This window comes from Gobio gobio, assembly GCF_949357685.1.
Source record: "Gobio gobio genome assembly, chromosome: 9".
Lineage (NCBI taxonomy): Eukaryota > Metazoa > Chordata > Actinopteri > Cypriniformes > Gobionidae > Gobio > Gobio gobio.
This window is the reverse complement of record NC_137115.1, coordinates 24,227,468-24,247,863: the sequence shown is the minus strand read 5'-3', so window position 1 is coordinate 24,247,863 and position 20,396 is coordinate 24,227,468. Positions and strand designations below refer to the sequence as shown.

Below are 20,396 nucleotides of genomic sequence, written 5' to 3'. Positions count from 1 at the left end.
ACCTGGTTAATGGTGAGTCCTTAGCCTGAGGCAAGCACGATCTGATCGTCAGGTTCCTGAGGGGGGCGAGGAGATTAAATCCGCCTCGTCCTCCCTTTGCACCCTCTTGGGACTTGACTCTGGTGCTGACCGCACTGCAGAGGGCGCCCTTTGAGCCTTTACAGTCAGCGGAGCTTAAGATCTTGTCTCTAAAGACAATACTCCTGATTGCATTGGCCTCAGTTAAGAGGGTAGGGGACCTGCACGCATTTTTGGTCGACGAATCGTGCCTGGGATTCGGGCCAGGTGACTCTCAGGTAACCCCGAGACCCCGGCCTGGATATGTGCCAAGGTTCCCACTACTCCCTTCCGGGACCAAGTGGTGAGCCTGCAAGCGCTGCCTTCGGAGGAGGCAGACCCAGCCCTGGGTTTTCTCTGTCCAGTTCGCGCCCTGCGCGTCTATGTTGACAGAGTGCAAAGCTTTAGGACCTCAGAGCAGCTCTTCGTCTGTTACGGAGGACAGCAGAAGGGAAAGGCTGTCTCCAAGCAGAGGATGGCCCACTGGATAGTGGATGCCATTGTCTTGGCTTATGAAGCCCAAGACGTGCCCTGCCCGCTCGGGTTAAGAGCCCACTCCACTAGGGGTGTTGCTTCTTCCTGGGCGCTGGCTTGTGGCGCCTCGCTGACAGATATTTGTAGAGCTGCGGGCTGGGCGACACCAAACACGTTCGCTAGGTTTTATAGCCTACGTGTGGAACCGGTTGCTTCTCGTGTGCTCGCTTCCCATAGTCAGCAATACTGAAGCTCTTGTTCTAGTGTCGGCTTGCTGCGCCACTCCCTTCCCCATGGAACAGATACGTGCGCTATATTCTCCAGTCGAGTTCCCAGGATTGGCGAACCCTGTTGAGTCCTCCGCACCCCTCGGCAGTCGGATGTGGCGGAGGTCTGGCACTTGTATGCATTGGTGGAACTTGTGTCGGACTGGGGTCCGTATGTCGTAACCCCTACGGCGGTCCCATACGTGTATTCTCCACGGTACAGCTCCCTACGGCGAGCTTGTGTCTTTCCCTTGGCAGAGTTCCTCTGCCGTCTCAGTAAAAATGTAATAGGCCGGGGCCACCTCTGGGACTTCCGTATGTTGTGCTGCCCACGGCCAGCCCATACGTGTACTCTCCACATGGTAACTCCCTCCGGGCATGATGTGGCTCCCGCAGCGTCCTCCGGGCACGCTTTCCCAGCGTTATCCAATAAGTCTGCTGAATGGGTCTTGCGGAACAGCAGTGTGACTCTCCCTGCGTGAATCTCCCCGCCCGCATCAGAACGGGGTCTGAGGGGCTCTCGCTGGGCGCTGGAAGTGGTAGTAACTGTGGCGTTTTCCATAGGGATCCCAATTCGTCGGTATTACCGACGTACGTCGTAGTGACCGACTGAAAGGGAACATCTCGGTTACGTATGGTAACCCTCGTTCCCTGAAGGAGGGAACGGAGACATACGTCCCGTCGCCACAGTTCTTTCCATCACTGCAGGGCCGAGCCACTAGTTCGGCTCCTCAGTGAAAAACGTCAGTGCGATGCTCTCGCTTCCTACTTATACCCGCGGGGCGGGGCGGAGCGCGAGATTGTCAATGGCCCATTGGCCTGTTCTCTAAATCTCGAAGCTGATAGGGGCTCTCTAAAGTGATCCCAATTCGTCGGTATTACCGACGTACGTCTCCGTTCCCTCCTTCAGGGAACGAGGGTTACCATACGTAACCGAGATGTTGCTAACGGTCTAGAACAGTGGCGCTCAACCAGGAGGTTGGGGCCCATGGGGGCCTCACTATGATTTAAAATAAGACAAAACAAGAATCAGTGGTGGCCTACCAAATAAGTGTGACAAAAAAGGGAAAAAAGAAGATTCCACATCAGAACTATATTATTTGGTTTAATTAATTGTGATGGATGATTAAGGGAATTTGGCCTTTGTGTTTCCTCATATTTATACTCCTGTGGAACAAGAAGTCATAGCTGGACAGTTTCATGGTCCTTGTCACCCTGGTGTGCTAAAAAATATTTTTTTTTAAAAACATTTTTTTATGAAAGATCAAAAGGATAAACAATGCAGATTTATTTTTTACAGCCATCTTTGATCATATTTACCAAGGGAATACATTTTATTATTATTATTATCATTATTGTTAATACTAATTTATTCTCTGTTGTAAGCCTAATTTTTATTTAAAAAAATGTACACTTGCATTTTATTCTGGACTACAACATGTCAGCTGAGAAAAGAGATTGTTCCCATTATTATTATTATTGATAATAATAATCGTTTATTTGTTGTAGGCCGAATTTTTATAAACCATTGGCAGGTGATTTTGCTTTATTAAAGCATTATTCTCATAAAATTTTGATAGGCTACATTTCTCTGAAAGCAATGGTTAAATTCTTTTAAAATTTTACAAATTTGCGTTAGTAAATTTATCTTCATACAGACCGTTCTTCCTAAGGCATCGCTGGAACTGGAAAAACTCTCTGTTCAAAAGTTAATTCTGGACTTGGTTGAGGGAAAAGCCAATCAGGATGAAGTTTTCATGTTTTTGCTATCATTTCGAGAGCTGAACCTGATTAAAGATCCGTCTTCACAGACTTCTGCTTGCCTTTCATCCTGAGCTTCAAGATCTGAACTTAAAGATTTATGATGAATGTAAAGTTGTACATTAGGGGATGGGGGTGATTAGGTGAAACCATAGGTAGTGGGGGCCCCTTTTGAAAATTAGCTTAGGGTCTCCAAAATGCTAGGGCCAGCCCTAAGCAAATCTGAGAGATTTCTGTCCTTCCATTGACCTCCACGCAATTACCATTGATGCTTCAAAAAGTTCACAAAGGGATCATAAAACGAATCCATATGAATTGAGTAGTTTAGTCCAAATTTTCTGAAAAGACACGATCATTTTATATGATGAAAATATTTAATTTAGGATTTTATTCATATAAACATTAATCAACGCAAAAATTTGTCATGGTAAACGGAAGCTCAAGCATGTTTGCTTGACATTCGAGAACCAATGAGGTTCATTCTCCTGTGTTATGCAGCACGTTAGCTTTGCTGATCAATGTTTATATTCAAATAAAAGCCTGAATTCATGACTGTTTATTAAATGTTCTTTTCTTTCATTTTTTTGGTGAACTCGTTAAAATTAGTTTATATTTTTATTTGAATCTTGTTGTGGACATTATGAGGGGCCTTGGAGTCAAAAAACTCTAGAACTATGTTTCAACAAGATAATCAATGCTATTTTTAAAGTTTACACATTTTCTTAAAAACACAATTCAAGGTGTGAGTGTATGTTTGGTAGAATGTGTGGACAGTACAAGACAGGGAAATAAGAAGAGAAAGAATGGGTGTAGGTTCATTTAAAAATGAGGACTTGCTGTGATGGTAAAGATCTAATAAATATTTCATGACAGGGTCTGGAAGCTTGGGAGACAATAACTTCTTTTAGACTTGGAAATGTTCCATCAGCAGCCAATTCTCCACACCACAAACCGACACACACATCTCAACAGCCATCACACACACGCTCCCCTCCTTCTCTCTGCTCTCCGAAGCAGACGTCTCCAAACTCATCCTTTCCAATCATCCCACTACCTGTCCACTTGATCCTATCCCCAACCACCTCCTTCAAGCCATTTCTTCTTCTGTTACTCCTGCACTCACTCACATTGTCAACACCTCTCTTCACACCGGGACCTTCCCCACAGCATTTAAGCAGGCTCGGGTAACCCCACTGCTTAAGAAACCCTCTCTAAACCCAGCACTTTTAGAAAACTACAGACCGGTATCCCTTCTGCCTTTCATTGCAAAGACACTTGAGCGAGTTGTATTTAACCAGCTCTGTACGTTTCTTGAACAGAACAACCTCCTGGACATCAACCAATCCGGCTTCAAAAGTGGCCACTCAACTGAGACTGCCCTGCTCTCAGGGACGGAGGCACTGAGACAGGCAAGAGCAGCTTCCAAATCCACAGTACTTATCTTACTGGATTTGTCTGCTGCTTTTGACACAGTTAATCACCAGTTCCTCCTGTCAACTCTCATGAAGATGGGCATCTCAGGAACTGCTCTCCAGTTTTTCAAGTCTTTCCTCTCAGGTAGGTCCTTCAGGGTGTCATGGAGTAGTGAAGTGTCTAAGGGCGTTTTCACACCTGAAAGTCCGCACCAAGGTCCGAACCGAAGTTCCCGTTTTGATACATTTGATACTTTCGGTTCGTTTTGGTTTGGTTTCACATTGCAATTATGCGAACGCACTAAAGAACTTTACATGACACACTTGCGTCCACTCGTCATCATCTATGTGGGCTGCATCTGGACATTGATTGGTTTGTAAACGGACGTGCGTCTGACGTCAGCGTCTTTGACAAGAGTGAATGAACGGACGCATATCGTTGAACAGTGCGCATTGCTTGACTATTTTCTTTTCGTTAAGTTTAAAAGTGGATATTTCAAGCTTTATATACACATATTTCTCATGTTTGTGAGACGAGTAGCCTGCTGAGTTTCGGTTTATTTCAGACGCGCTCAAGTTCATGTGCAAAGCATGTGATCGCTTCCGCGATTATTGTCTGCTATAGATTATTTGCTTCTTATTTATTAAATCCAGGCAATTATGTGATTAAACGTTGATTAAAATTAAGATACAATTTATACAAAACGAAATTAACATGAAAGAAAGGCTTTCTAAGCAAAATCATACAAAATTTCGTTCAAAATCATTTGTGACCTTCTGTCTTCTGACTTATTGCGCATCTTTTCACTTTTCATAATCAATATAGCCTAGATGATATTTAAAAATAACATTAAAATATTTAAACATAAACATGAACTTCCTGTAAATGGTCTGAAAGTACGAACCATACAGAAAATGCTTTCACACTAGAAACGAACCGAACCTTTGTTCAGTTTGATCCGGACCGAGACTACCTCTTTTCGTCGGACCAAATCTCGTCAGTTTGGTCCGGACCGTGGTACGGGGGAGGTTTCACATCTGTAATTTTGATTCGGACCAAACTGAAAAGTCTGAAAATCCGGACCAAACAAGGTAGGTGTGAAAGGGCCCTAAGTCACATCATCTATCCACTGGCGTTCCCCAGGGCTCAGTGCTTGGACCACTTCTCTTCTTCATCTACATGTCATCACTGGGATCTGTCATTCAGAAACATGGCTTTTCCTATCACTGCTATGCCGACGACACTCAACTCTACTTCTCATTTCAACCAGCGGCGAGGGTGGTCTTTAATCAGCCGAAGAGAGCGCACGTCACACCTCTCTTCATCAGTCTGCACTGGCTACCAATAGCCGCTCGCATCAAATTCAAGACACTGGTGCTCGCCTTCAAAGCAACCACTGGCTCTGCACCAATATACCTAAACTCGCTTGTTCAGACTTACACACCCTCCAGGAACTTACGTTCTGCCAGTGAACGATGCCTTGTGGTGCCATACCAGAGAGGCATGAAATCGCTCTCACGGACCTTTTCCTGGACCGCCCCCACCTGGTGGAATGACCTGCCTATGTCAATTTGTGCGGCCGAGTCTGTAGCCATTTTCAAAAAACATCTAAAGACACATCTCTTCCAGCAGCACCTGACCAATCAAGAATAGCACTTATCATTCTATTCATTTTCTGTCTGTCTAATTTATAAAAAAAAAAAATTCTGTTCTGTGCAGCACTTGCATATTGTTGCCCTTGACTGTTCTAGTTGCTTCTATTGCTCTCATTTGTAAGTCGCTTTGGATAAAAGCGTCTGCTAAATGACTAAATGTAAATGTTTCTATAAGATTACACCACCAATGGAGAATTTAAGTGAACATTTTAGTGTTTCTGGGTCTTGAGATTAACATTAAACCTTCACCCTGATGCGCTACTGTTTTCGGTGTGGGAAAACTCATTTGCATTTTTTTTCCTCTGATTTTTTTTTCTTCCCAGAGGTATACGTTTTCCCTCCATTTGGTTACATCATGTTCAACCGCAACTGTTAATGATTCTATTACAGTTGATAGTGGGATGTTTCTGGTGAGGTGATCCTCTTGGATAATGCATTCAATCAAGACTTTTACATGGGTGAGGGAATTTAAGCCACTGGACTCACTGAATTAAAGAAATAATGTGTTGCCTTTGTGCCAGCATGTCCCAACTTGATGGGATTAAGATAAATAAATAAATAAAAAACTTTTCATACAATAGGATATACATTGTCAGATCCATACGGTTATTGTCTTGTATGCTCACCGTTTGACTGCTTGTTTCCTTTGTTATTCCCCGATTGTTCATCTGTATTATTTGTGTTATTTGTCAATATTATGTCAAATAACCTTTACAATATAATGTAAAGGTTCTTGAAAGGCTTTATATAAATAAAACGTATTGTTATTAATATTGTTATTATTATTATTATGATTGAATATATGTTGTCTGGTTTTGTGCACTTCTTGGGGGTATTCCAGAAAGCAAGGTTAATTTATCGTCACATAGGCCTATACCTTGAACTCCCGGTTGATTAACCCAAACCTCGCTTACTCAAGGTATGCTGGTTCCAAAAACGAGACCAGGGGCCCGCTCTTCGTACCTCGCTTAATACATCTAAGATGATTTGACAGATCCCAGATCTTTTAATCGTGATAACTGATCTCTGGCTAATTTGGTTCTTCAAACGAATTTGCGGATTGGATTAAAATATCTGGATTAAATGATCTAAGATCACTGAGCGTTCTTTTTTTCCCTGAAGAGGGCAGATGCATCGATACTCGAAACCACGATCAGCAATGCAGCGATTGGCTGGCGTCAAGACAGCAACGTAATGACATCATATAATTAAAAAGCCACCTGGCAAAAAACTTGACAAATTACACAAAAAAAACCCACGAATTTCTGAACCTTTAAAAGGAAACAGCCAAACGACCAAACCAACATAAAAGTTATAATAGATAAATGATAAATGTTTTTGTTTTTTTTAAACATGATTATCAATTATTTATATTCACGATTTTATACAGTATTTGTACACCCTTTACATTTTTATTTCAATGTTGTAATTTAATTTTTCATTCAATTTGAAGCAGATTTGTAACGTGACAGTATTTAAGTTTCTTATGGGTCAAGATCAAATTATCCTCTCTTGCGCTGCATCAAGTCACTCCCATAATATCCGTGATCACTTAATGCAGATTAGCTGTACAACATGTGTGTAAACCAATAAAAACAAAATTATATACAGTAATTATTCCATCACAAATAAATCGCTCAATCAAGTGGCTGTATCTATAGTATTATACATTCTCATATACATATACAATATAAAAATTTTATATTATTATTTAAAATTATTATTATTGCCCCTGGTTCAGTAATGCACTCTTGTAATAAAGTAGCAGTGGCTGGGACAGATTTTAAGTATCACCTCAAGATGCAATCTAATCCTGTTTACATGAAATAAGCCTGCTCCCGAGCAGGTTTAAGCTTACGGACCTGTTACTATGACAGCAAGTCCAGGATGAGCTTCGAAGAACCAAACAATCCAAGATCATGCCAAATCGTCAACAATCAAATCCAGCTAACTGAGTTAGCGAGGTACGAAGAACGGGCCCCTGGAGTGAGTTCACTTGAGATAACCCAGAGTATGTTCCCGGTTAAAACGCAAGACATTCTCAACAGAGCGACGAATCGATGATTCACCATGGAAACAGGCGCTAAGAAAAAGCGTGCCATTCTACTTCCTCTTCTTCTTTTGCTTAATGGCGATTTACATAACCTACTTAGTGCACATCACCACCTATTTGGTGGTTGTGCAATAATTTTTTTTCAATCTTTTTGTTTAATAAGTAATCTTTATTCACTGAGAATTAGGATTATATTGTTTGTTTGATGCTAATTAATTGAAAGATCCATGTGTGAGATAACAATCAAATAAATAATAAATATATTTGAACTGAATTCACATTTAAACATGTTATAATTTTTTATTTTAATTCTTTAGAATTAATGTATAATATTGTATATTATATAACTGAAACAAATTTTATCATATTAATAACTATATTAATTATATAAAAAACATCTGAATACCTCTGAATCAAACTAACCCTGGAACATAACCTGCTACGGAGCAGGTTATGTTCAGAGAGTGAGTTGCTATGACTACTTACATACCCTGAAAGTTACCTTCGTTTTTGGAACCGAGATTTGAAGTTAACCGCTTACTTACTCTTAAACATACCCGAGTCACATAACCTGCTTTCTGGAATAGACCTACCCCCCCCCCCCCCCCCCCCCCCCCCCGTGCTTCCCCCGAACAAAACAGGAGTTAGGCTGGATTAAGCTGGTTTTTTGTTTGTTTGTTTTTTCAGGTATAATATTAATAAGATTCTAGACAACAAAACCACATTAAGTATAGTTTTTGCTTCATGAAAATTTTGTCATATTAACTCTACATATGATTTATTTAGGATTTAGGTGAGTAAATTCAGTAAAACACACACACACACACACACACACGCGCGCGCGCGCGCGCACGCACGCACGCAGCCACACACACACACACACACACACACACACACACACACACACACACACACACACACACACACACACACACACAAGCTTGGATTTTTGATTTACAGCGCATGCGCAGCCAGCACCAATCGCATGCCATAACGTCAATATTAGTCGCCTCGGCTTTAACCTGTTCGTCATATGTGTACGTCATATGTGTACGTTCAAATATTTGAGAACATAACGTTATGTTGGACTGTAGTACGTAGTGATAAATGACAATCAGAGGCATCATAACACTTTATTATCTTTAAACAGGCATCAGAGTTGCAGCAGCTGCTCTGGTTTATATGATCGCTGACCGGTGCTATATTAGTCCGGCGGCATGAGTCATCATGGGTACGGTAATAGACGCGGTCGGAGAGGAGGGGGTCGGCGGTTCGGAGATGGAGGGTCCAAGTGGGATGGAGGGGCTGGCTCCAGTGGGGGTGCAGGATACACGAGGAGCTCCGACTGGGACTCAAAGGAAGAGCAAGGACATGGAAGGGGACGAAGAGGAGGAGGAGGAGGAGGAGGAGGAAGAGGCAAACATCCACCCCATTTGAAGGGTCGAGAAATTGGACTGTGGTATGCCAAATGGGGCGGCATTAAAAGATCTGAGGCAGAGAGGAAATCTGTGAGTTGTAGATTGTTTGTTTATGAAATATAGTTGCATTTTAATTCTTGGTAATGTGTTGTCTGAGGTTGGCAGCTTGTATAAGTAAGTCAGTGGTATAATATTGGTTTTTGTGAGACTTTTTACTGTGGATAAACATCGTTTTATTTATTAACCTTATGCAATTATGACTGATTTCCATCACCACTTGGTCAAAGTCATTCTAAAAAGTAAAAAAGTTGTAGTAAAGTAAAATTGTGCATGAAATTCATACTTGAGTACCGTTACCATTTATGTTTGTCTACAAAACAAATAGCGTTAAATCAAGTCTTTAGATCTAATGGATTTTAAGATCATGAGAAATTCAAATGTTCAGAGACATTTATGTTGTTGGATATATAGATACAAAGTTTAAAGTGCTATAATTTTTTAAAAAGCAGACTGGGAAAATGTTTATTTGACCAATCAATATCTATACAATTATGCGTATTTTAAGACTGAGAATGGTTGTCATTTTAGAGGGCTGTTGTTCAGATGGATGAATCACGAGAGCAGCACATTACTCAGTTGCTGAATTCTGTCCAAAGAGATCTGGGCAGGGACCCGCATCCCTCCACGTCTCAGAGCTGGAGAGTGAAGGAGGAGCCCAGTGGCCACAGGTACAAAATCAATATTGTACAATCATAGTCATTGAAATCATGGACATGTCAATGGATTTTAAAAAGGTGTTTTCCAGAATAATGCCTAACAAAATTGTGTCTGCATTGCAGTTACTTTGACGGAGATGATCCTCCAGAACCTCAGAACATTGTGAAAGTGCCGAAAATTGAGCCTAAAGAGGAGAAACAGGAGGATGAGCTGGGAGCAAAAGCAAATGTGAAAGAGGACCCTAATGACGCTGATCTGGAATACTTATTCCAGGATGTTTTGCGGAAACCCTCCCTGGATGAAGAGCTCAAGAAAGATCTGGAGAAGAAAAAAGATAATGCTAGATACATTGAAATGCTGGTGAGACAGACAGAGAAATATTCACTAAACCTTCATGTGTCAAAAAAAGAAAACAGAAATATGCTTTTGCCCACAACTTTGTTTTAATGCGGCTTTTCCTTTTTCAGAAATTCAGAGAAAAGCTCCCTTCCTATGGAATGAGAGAGGTAAATGTCACCCATTTGTGATTCATATATATAATTTTTTTTTTTTTTTACAATCGCTAGAACCCATTTCTCAATACTTGGGTAACTTTTTCAAAACTCTTCACACAGTGATCACAACAGCAGTCTATGTGATCGAAACTGTGGATAATTTATCATTGCTTTGGCACAAAATACATTCAATGATGACATCTTTCAAATTACATGAATTATTTTTTCACTTGGACACAAACACCACCAAAACTTTATGCACTAGGGATGGGGCCGATCCGATCCAGTATCGGGACCGATACCAGCGTAATTCACGTATCAGATTTTCCCGATACAACCTGCGGAAAAATTCGATATCCATGAGCCATGTCTGCGCTTAAACGTTGTCTGCTCAATGAGACACGCCCCGCTCAGGAAATCCATTCCGCAGTTTGCAGCCAGATAGCAGTTTAGCATTGAGCAGCATTGTGGCTAGCCAACATGTCAGCTGTGTGGAAATACTTCACACTGGAAACACCGCAGAGCAAGACAATGTTTGCAAAACCGTAATTCAGAGAGGTGGAAGCTCCCTCGCGTCGTACAACACAACGACCGCAATCAAACATTTAAAAAAGCAGATAAGTTCAGATAAGACTAGGGTGACATTTAAGAGATGATGATCAGGGCTTGACATTAACAGTCGCCATCTGCGTGTGTATTTCGGCTGTGGCGTGTAACACTCACACTAGCCACTTTGAACTTATTATGGTCTTCTCAAAACCCATCCGTTATAATCGCGTTGCGCAATAATCAGAGGCGTTCAGATTAGCCAGAGTTTTGTTCAGCGCGCGCGCCGCTCTCACTCACTGAAATCTACACTCAAAGCGGAGATGAATGTGCGATGTACGCAGGAGATTCATTCATCATACAGTGATTGACAGTTTTTGTTCTATCTCAGCACCGAGAATAGTTCAAACAAACACAGCATCATAGCGCATCTTGTATGACTGGCAAAAAGTTGGCTTGACGTTCGCGAATTTAGGGACCGTCTCTAAAGTTACATAAAACATTAGTAGTATACACGTTTCTAACTAGGGATGAAACGATTACCGGTTTCACGATAAACCACGATAAAATTTAGTGACGGTTAGTAATATCGTATAAAATTTTATTATGATTAAAACCGCGTGTGATTATCACGGTTGTGAAAACTCGCGGTAAATCTTGTCCAGTCAGCGGCAGTCTGGCGCAGACGCAGCGCTGTTTTCTGAATGAGAAGAAATGGCAGAAAGCAGTGACAGCACTCGGGGGATTGTTCAGACTCTAAAAGGACCAAATCTGAGGCGTGGTCATATTTTGGCTTTTACAAAAGTCCTGAGGGAAACTTAATCTAAGATGGTCACCCTGTCTGCAAACATGCCAGAAGAAAGTCGCTGTAATAGGGAAAACACTTCAAAACTACGAACGCAAGGCAAGTGGACTTTGACCTCAATACCAAACCTACGTCTGGGAAATAATAACGTGAAGCGAACGAAAAATTCAGACAAGACTAGGGTGACATTTAAGGGATAATAATCAGGGTTTGACATAAACAACCGCCATTTGCGAGTGTAAAGTTATTTCGGCTGCACACTAGCCACTCTGGCTGTTGAACTTATAATAGTCTTCTCAAAAGCCATCTGTTATAATCGCGTTGCGCATTATAAGCACTTACACGTGCTTCTATTGAGTTTATGAATGCAATATCTCATAATCAGAGGCGTTCAGATTAGCGGAGTTTTGTTCAGAGCGCGCGCCGCTCTCACACGCTGAAATCTGCACTCAAAGCAGAGATAAACGTGTGTTGTACGCAGGAGATTCACTCATCATACAGTGGATGACTGTTTTTGTTCTATTTCAGCAGCGAAAATGGTTTAAAAAAAACACAGCAGAACCATCTGATATGACTGGCATAACGCAGGCGAATTTAGGGACCGTCTGTAAAGTTACATACAACATTGGTAACGTTATACACGTTTCAAACTTCAATAGCATTTGAAGAGAATGACAGTCATAAAAAGACTGTAAAGTGCTCATCTAGGTGTCAGGTATGATGCACACATTTTGATATTTAATAAAATAAACTGTCAAATCATATGGAAATATGGATATGCATTATTTCACTAGGATACTGTTTGGGCTCTAACACAAAATATGCTAGATTTAAATGTGTCTGATAGAACACTGATGAGAATATTGCTTGGGAATATATTTACAGTGATAATATTAGAGATTATATTTACGACAAATTATTATTATTTATGTGTTATGCGTTGCTATTGATGACGGCCATTAAGGAAGGAAATCCCACAGAATCTAGCTTAAAAAAGTGCTTAGAGCTGCTTTAGTTATTTGTTGTTTGTTGAATTTCAAATATAAAACTTGTTGAAATGTTTTAAGTGTGTGCATCTGTTCTTTTTGAACACTTTCATTTCGTTTGAACAAAACCGTGATAATATTGATAACCGTGATAATTTGGGTCACTATAATCGTGATGTTAAATTTCCATACCGTTTCATCCCTATTTCTAACTTGAATGGCATTTAAAGAGAATTACTTAGTCATAAAACTGACTGTAAAGTGTTCATCTAGGTGTCAGGTATGATGCACACCTTTTTGGATTTTTGATTTAATAAAATAAACTGTAAAATCAAATGAAAATGTATGCTTTATTACACTAGGATATATGTGTCATAGCTGATAGAACACTGATGAGAATATACAACCACAAATCAGAAAAAGTTGGGACAGTATGGAAAACGCAAAAAAAAAGAAGTGATTTCTAAATTTACTTTGACTTGTATTTCATTGCAGACAATAAGAACACAAAATATTTCATGTTTTGTCTGGTCAACTTCATGTCATTTGTAAATATGCATCCTTTCCTGTCATTCAGACCTGCAACACATTTAAAAAAGAGGAGAATGGGCCGACTGATTCAAGCTGATAGAAGAGCAACTTTGACTGAAATAACCACTCGTTACACAGGTCTTACCGCCTTTTAATGGGGCTGGGCTGTGTAGTAAAAGGAGGGGCTGGTTTGAATATTAAAGAAAACGCTGCTTTTTACGCCGTCTTTGACAGACTGAAGCACCATAAATGACGGCGTAATATGGAACGCCAAACAAATCGGATCAAAACCGTTGGATTGGATCAAAACCGCCGTATATTAACGGCGTTTTCACAGCAGAAACACCGTTAATTTACGCCGCTTGTACTACAGAACGCCGTATTTTGCGCCGTCTTTTCGTCTAAAATGCAGCAAATAACGATGCTTTCTATAAACCAGGCGTTTGGTTACTGCCGTATTTTGACCCTTTTGGCGTTCCATACCTTTTGGCTTGCCATACGCGCGCAGTCAGCGGAGGCTCGCGCTGCGGAGCCAGGCGAAAGTATAAACAAGGCTTCACGCGGACGCGTCGAGTTTAAACAAGGCTGAAGTTGGCAGTTTTTTTAATACTGTATCCTAAATTGTGGATAATTAAGCTAAATATCATATGCTGAAGTACATTTCGGGAGTGTTAACGATTAAAAGAAAAAACAACAAGAACCGTACAGAACCGAAAACCGTGACCCTAAAACCATGATACGAACCGTGGGTTTTGTGAACCGTGCCACCCCTAATATGCACACCTATATATATACCATACGTTGAAGTTTTCATCCATTTTATTTATTGTTTTTGGTATGTATTCAAGTGCATTTTTTGTTAACAGACTGAGAGTCCATTGCTTTTATTGTTTTTGGTTGTTTTGTTCATTTATTGTGGATATTTAAAATGTTTTCTGTTTTCAGTGTTAATTATTCTTTAGAAATAAAAGTTTATTGATCTTTGAAAAGGTCTACCTGCATTATTATGCAATTATCATTATTTTAGATGAAAATGGTCTCAGAACGACGATATTATCGTTTATTGCAATAATTTCTTGGCCAATTTATCGTCCAGCAAAATTTGTTATCGTGACAGGCCTACCTGTCGAGTTATTTTGTTTGGGGTAATTGTTTTTACATTGACTCAGGCAGGTTAGATAGTAAGCAAAGTCTACTTAGACAGTGATACATTTTGAAAAATAAAACTTGTGATTTGCTTAAATATCTGATCCTTCTGCTATTACGAAACACAATTTTGGCTGTTTATAGCATTATCTCTTTTAATGTGATAAAAACACTAAATAATAATTTTGACTATGTATTGGTATGTAATTTATGGTGGTGTAAGGTGCTGGAACAAGATTTAAAATGGACCTTGAAAGTGCTTGGAAAGTGCTTGAACTTGGAAAAGGTGTACGAACCCTGATTCTGAATCTAAAAAAATATATTTTCAAAGAAACTAGATGTAACTGAACACCTACACATTACCATCCATTCAAAAGAGAAAAACTTGTAATCAAAATGTAAACATGGACTATGTAACAAACTGCAGTGAACTATAAGCAGTAGAGAGTGTCATTCTGGTTTTGTGAAGACATTTTACAAAAGAAAATGAAAAATGAAAATGAATCATTGAAATCATTGTATAATGGTACCTGATGTTAGTGTTTTTTAGGTGTGCGTTTTATGATAAGTGTGTTTGTTGGTTGAAAAACTTGTGTTATGGAAGAATGAGGTAATTTGATACATGAATGAAGTGTTTTGGTAGTTTTAGTGCATTTTGAATGTGAAATTAACTGCTGTGCCAAGATGAAAGTTTTTTAGGAGATTGTGTGAAGAGTTTGCTAAGTGACCTAAGTATTGAGAAATGAGTTTTAGCAATTGTAATTAACTGTAATGACCTACTTTAACTACCAAAACCTGCCCTTTTGCCCTAAAATGTACCGATAACTATACCACAATAATGCAGGTGGCACAATAGAAAGCCACATCTTAAAAGCCACTCTTAAAACAAGGCGGTCATACACGCAAAGACAAAACCCATCCCGGTAACACACAGACACTAGAATAATGCAATAAACATGAACTAAATAACACAAAATGTAACACAAAACACACTAATGTACATAACTGATAACAAAAATAAGAAAGGACAACATTTTGTAATACAGTTAAACCAAAACATTTTGAGACACCAGATATAATTTTTTTTTTTACTAATGGGTGCAAGACACTATAGTTCATTTATGTAAGTGAGGATAGCAAAATAAAGTAATCTGTGACGTATTACACCCCAAAAGTCTTCATACAGTGGACTACTGATAAAAATGTGGGACCAAAATTATTCAGACACTTTAACCTGACCATGTTTTGCTTAAGTGTTTTTTTCTTTAATTGCTAATGCGACCTTTTACACCACAGACTGAACAAAATTAAGCATTTCTTGGTAATTGGTTGACCTAAATTAGTTGTACTTAAATTGAACAGCTGACAGCTGATTGGTTGATTGTAATCCATTACATACCCTTCTATCAAAGTTATCTGACATTATCCAGATAATTTTTTTCTGACACTGTGATAATGTGACATTTTTTTTAAGGTGTCTGAACAAATTTTGGTTTGACTGTATGTAATGTGTAACTCAGGGACTCCTGGTCAAATTCAGCTTCCCAATACAAAAGCTTACTGTTCTTTTTATTATATGGTAATTCATAGTTTTTGTAAAACCATAAATTTGACAGTATTTCACAGTAAAATTACACGCAATGTTTACAGATTTTCACAGTATATGGTAAGGTAACCTATTAACTTTTATTTATTTTTAACTGTAGTATTTTTACAGTATTTTTCTGTAAAAATGTATAAACATTATTTACAGTGTAAGAATGATGTGTTTACATCTCCTTTAGTCTTTAGTTTTAATGTGAAGAAGCGTTTTAGTTTGCTGATCACCCAGTGAATGTTACTATTTTTAGTTCTCTCATTTGTCTTACTGTAGGAGCTGGTTAAACTTATCAGTGCTAACCAGGTACTGGTAATCAGTGGAGAGACAGGCTGTGGTAAGACCACCCAGGTTACTCAATTCATCCTTGATGACTTCATCCAGAGGGGCATGGGCTCTCTCTGCAGGGTGGTTTGCACACAGCCACGGCGTATCAGTGCCATATCTGTAAGTACAATAAACTCTCATTAGTATTTGCCTCAAACTTGTGTTTGTAGGGTAAAGTGTGCCAAATGCTTTAGTGAGTAGCATGATCCTGTTATACTGGAGGCTACAGTTTCAAGACCACATTTTTAAACCATTCAAGCACGACAAGACAAAAGAGAATGCGCCAGAATCGAGTTAACTTTCGCGCTTGAATGAACAATAACACACTTATTTAAAAATGTCTGTTTTGTCGAGTATCCTCATAAGAGCAGTCTTAAATTAATGTAAAGAGTTGTACGAAAATGAGACTCGTTTGAAAGGCAGATCTGACAACAGCCACTAATGCTGTGTGTCATTTAAAGGGTTTGTTCACCCAAAAATGAAATTTCTGTCATTAATTACTCACCCTTAAGTTGTTCCAAACCCGTAAGACCTTCGTTCATCTTCGGAACACAAATGAAGATCCGAGAGCTTTCTGGACCCCTCCCCCCAAAAAACGAACTCCAAACGAACTTCGTTTTGGACTGATTTTGTTCGAAATGACGTTACATCAGTTTGTTCTTTCGATTTCACTTTTGCCCGAAGTATATCAGGGCCTTTACTCCAGTAAAGTAGTGTCACGTGATCCTTCCGAAATCATTCTGATGTACTGATTTGCTGCTCAAGAAACATTTATCATCACTGTCGAAAACATTTGTGTAAAATGTAAGGATTCTTTGATGAATAGAAAGTTCAAAAGAACATAATTTATCTAAAATGGAAAGCTTTTTTGACATTATAAATGTCTTTACTATCACTTTTGATCAATTTAATGTGCGTCATTGCTAAATAAAAGGTATTCATTTCTTTAAAAACCTTTGAATTGTATTCTATTCCCTTCCCTTGGATTCAGGTTTTTTTTAATATAACATAAATAATGATCTCTAACATTGGACAAGTTTTGTCTCTGGACAGACACTTTCAAGTTCAGTGTATATATAGCAGAAATAAAATGTTGTTCTTTTTATTCTTTCTCCTTGATTTGTGGACAACTTCATTAAAAAGCAGCATAGTTTATCCTACTCTTCCTACATCATGTGTAGAGTATCTGTGGTCCCGTCCCACTAAATAATTTTTCTATTTTTTAAAAAGGTGTGTGGTTAAAATTAAGTGCTTGTATTTAGGTTGCAGAGAGAGTGGCTGCAGAAAGGGCAGAGCCGGTGGGTGAAGGGAAGTCATGTGGGTATCAGATCCGTCTGCAGAGGTGAGTAAATCATATCTCAAGTCATTCTTAATCCTGTAATCTAGGGCTGGGCCGATAAACGATATCATATTGAATCGCGATAAAATTGATGTCGATAACAATGAGCTCTGGACATTTTTACTCAATATGGATTGCTCCAACACCCAATCATACAGCAGAAATAAACACGACAACAGCCAGTCAGCGTGCAGCTTTTAACTTGCACATCAAAAGTACACTCTCTACTGGCAAAGAAAACTCGACACGAGAAGAAAAAAAAATAGTGGAGGCAGCGACGAATGTTAAATCAAAAGTGAAACTAACCTTGAGTTATCATCCAAAGACGACAAATTTGTCGATAAAAGGTAGCATGAGTTGTTACTCATTTGAACCACGCCACACAGACCATTTATCCACTCGGGTCAAAGTCCAAACGGATCGGTCTCAGTCACGTGACCACTAAACGGCGCTGTGAGATCCAGTGAGAAGCGCGTGCATTCAATGAAAAACCAGGGGTCGCAAAATTTCAAAATGCCTGGTAACCCTTCGGGCAGATACTCTGGAGATTTTGGTAGCCCGAAAAGAATTTAACTAGCCCGAATAAAAAAAAGAGCATTTTTATGTAGAGATTGGACTGGAGCCGAAATGTCAATCAAAAACACAAATAAAAACACATGTATTTGGTTCTAACTGAACTGAAATTTCTATGAATTTCTGTCCTGACCTGTCTTTTTTTGGATCAGCAGAACTGAAATACCGGTGTAAATCCATGCACCTTTTAACATTTACACACACACACACACACACACACACACACACACACACACACACACACACACACACACACACACAGTCATCGATTTTCACAATTTTCTCCACTGCGCATGCAATCTCTTTCATTCAGCAACAAAAAAAATACATGTAAAGTAGTAAGTTCTTTGGCGAAATTACATTTCCTTAATAGTCTAAACACACTCTTAAATTGTCACTGTTTCCGTCATTGCAGCTTCCCGAACACACAACACTAAATATGTTCAACCCAAGCTAAGACTGGATATAGGCTTTATTAGTTTACTGTCATATATACACTGTGTTTCACAGAGTTGGTAAGTTATTAAACATTATTTGTTAACACTTTAAAATAAGGTTGTATTAGTTAATGCATTAGTTAAAATGAACTAACCATGAACAACACCTCTGTTCAGCATTAGTTAATCTCTGTCAACGATAGTTCATAATAATACAGCTGTTCATGGTTTGTTCATATATTAATTCACAGTGCATTAAAGGGGTGATGAATTGAGAAATCAACTTTCCCTTGAGCCTTTGGTATATAAAAGTTCATCGTGATATAAGAATATCCTGTAAGTTTCAGAGCTGAAAACGTCCTTGTTAGTCAAAGAAAAGCTTTTATAGACACAGGCCTAGAAAACGAGAGATCTCAGAATATGTGATGCGATCTGGGAAAACCCGTCGTATGTCGCGCTGGAACGTTTTCAGCAAAGTCAAAGAATAGGTTGAATGTCCATTTTTTGTCAAAATTGGGTTTTCATTAAATTATTATTCTAAAACATCTTGTCTATCATTTCTAAAAATATCTTGGCAAAAATCACTTGTTAAGTGCAGAAAAATTGCGATTTATAGCGGCAAGCTGGAAAGACTGTGTCTTTCTCTAATGTTTAGATCATGCCCGCCGGAGGTGCAAAAAAAAACAAAAAAAACGCCAGTTTTCGGTCTCTTAACACCAGAAAGACAGTTCATCCATCAAATTAAACCCATTACATGTAAAATAAAGGTGTATCAAAGCATTTCCCTCCAGTCCTATGTAAACTACGGCACGCAAAGTTTTTATTTAATACGTTATCGTATCGTGAGATGGCGGAGCACAAAATAACAACGGAGTCTGAAGTAACTGATCGCTTTTGTGATCTCGTTCGCCTCAATCTGCTTAATCCATTATATGATCGTTTAGGGCACTGACATCACCAGGATTATTTCACATCCAGAGATGAAGGATCGGATGAGGAAGTTACAGAAGAGGAGGTGATCACAAGTTCAGAGACTGGCCATGATAAACAATAGAAAACGTATTTAACTACTTACTAAATTGCTGTTCTCTTCAGAGTAACGTTAGCTAGTCCCCTTGTGTAGAGATGCAGCTGATAAATTCTAGTTTTCATATTTTCATATTCAGTTCAGACCTTTATTTTGAAATAGCGATAAACACAGAAAAAAATAAAGATTTGTAGACAACCAATTTGTTTTCATGCCAAGAGTTCAAAATATAACATCCAGTCAATTTTTTGAGATAAAAAGTTCTGGAAATGTTTTAAATATAAAGGGAAAATATATATAGATTTGCCATTTGTGATGCAGCAGTGATCTATAATGCACGTCATTTTATATTTATTTTATATTTAATTCAAATCAAATACTGCTAAACTGCCTATACTACTTCTGAATAGGATGTCTACTTCATAAAATGTATGAAAATATGTGGTTCAGATCACTCAAACCATATGGAAATGGAGGCGCCCTTATATGGTTAGTAATGGAGCTTGGATGTCATCTAGAGGAAAAGTTTGGTACTGCGCCCAAACAAACTCTTACTGAAAGCAAATTTTTTGATATATCAACCTAAAATTTTGAACACAACTTGTTCATATTTCTGGCTTTGATTGTCTTGTAGTTTTAGAGTAAAATTTTTTTTGTAAAATACATATTATAAAATGTTATTATAAAATATATATTTTTACATTTTCATAAACTTAAACTTTTATAACTTTTTTTCTATTTTACTTTCATAATTTATTTGACGCGCTGTCATTT

General features: G+C 38.9%; 1 protein-coding gene across 1 annotated transcript in view; it reads left to right on the top strand.

Annotated features, from left to right (window-relative positions):
- The first annotated feature begins 8,703 nt into the window (after positions 1–8,703).
- The window catches only part of dhx36 (DEAH (Asp-Glu-Ala-His) box polypeptide 36), a 77,607-nt gene continuing 65,914 nt past the window's right edge, over positions 8,704–20,396 (top strand). The window contains exons 1-6 of the mRNA XM_079824910.1: positions 8,704–9,187; positions 9,686–9,825; positions 9,937–10,174; positions 10,282–10,320; positions 16,196–16,366; positions 17,509–17,588. Coding sequence (XP_079681036.1) covers positions 8,897–9,187; positions 9,686–9,825; positions 9,937–10,174; positions 10,282–10,320; positions 16,196–16,366; positions 17,509–17,588 — 959 coding nt within the window. The 5' untranslated portion in view covers positions 8,704–8,896. The remainder of the gene's footprint in view (positions 9,188–9,685; positions 9,826–9,936; positions 10,175–10,281; positions 10,321–16,195; positions 16,367–17,508; positions 17,589–20,396) is intronic.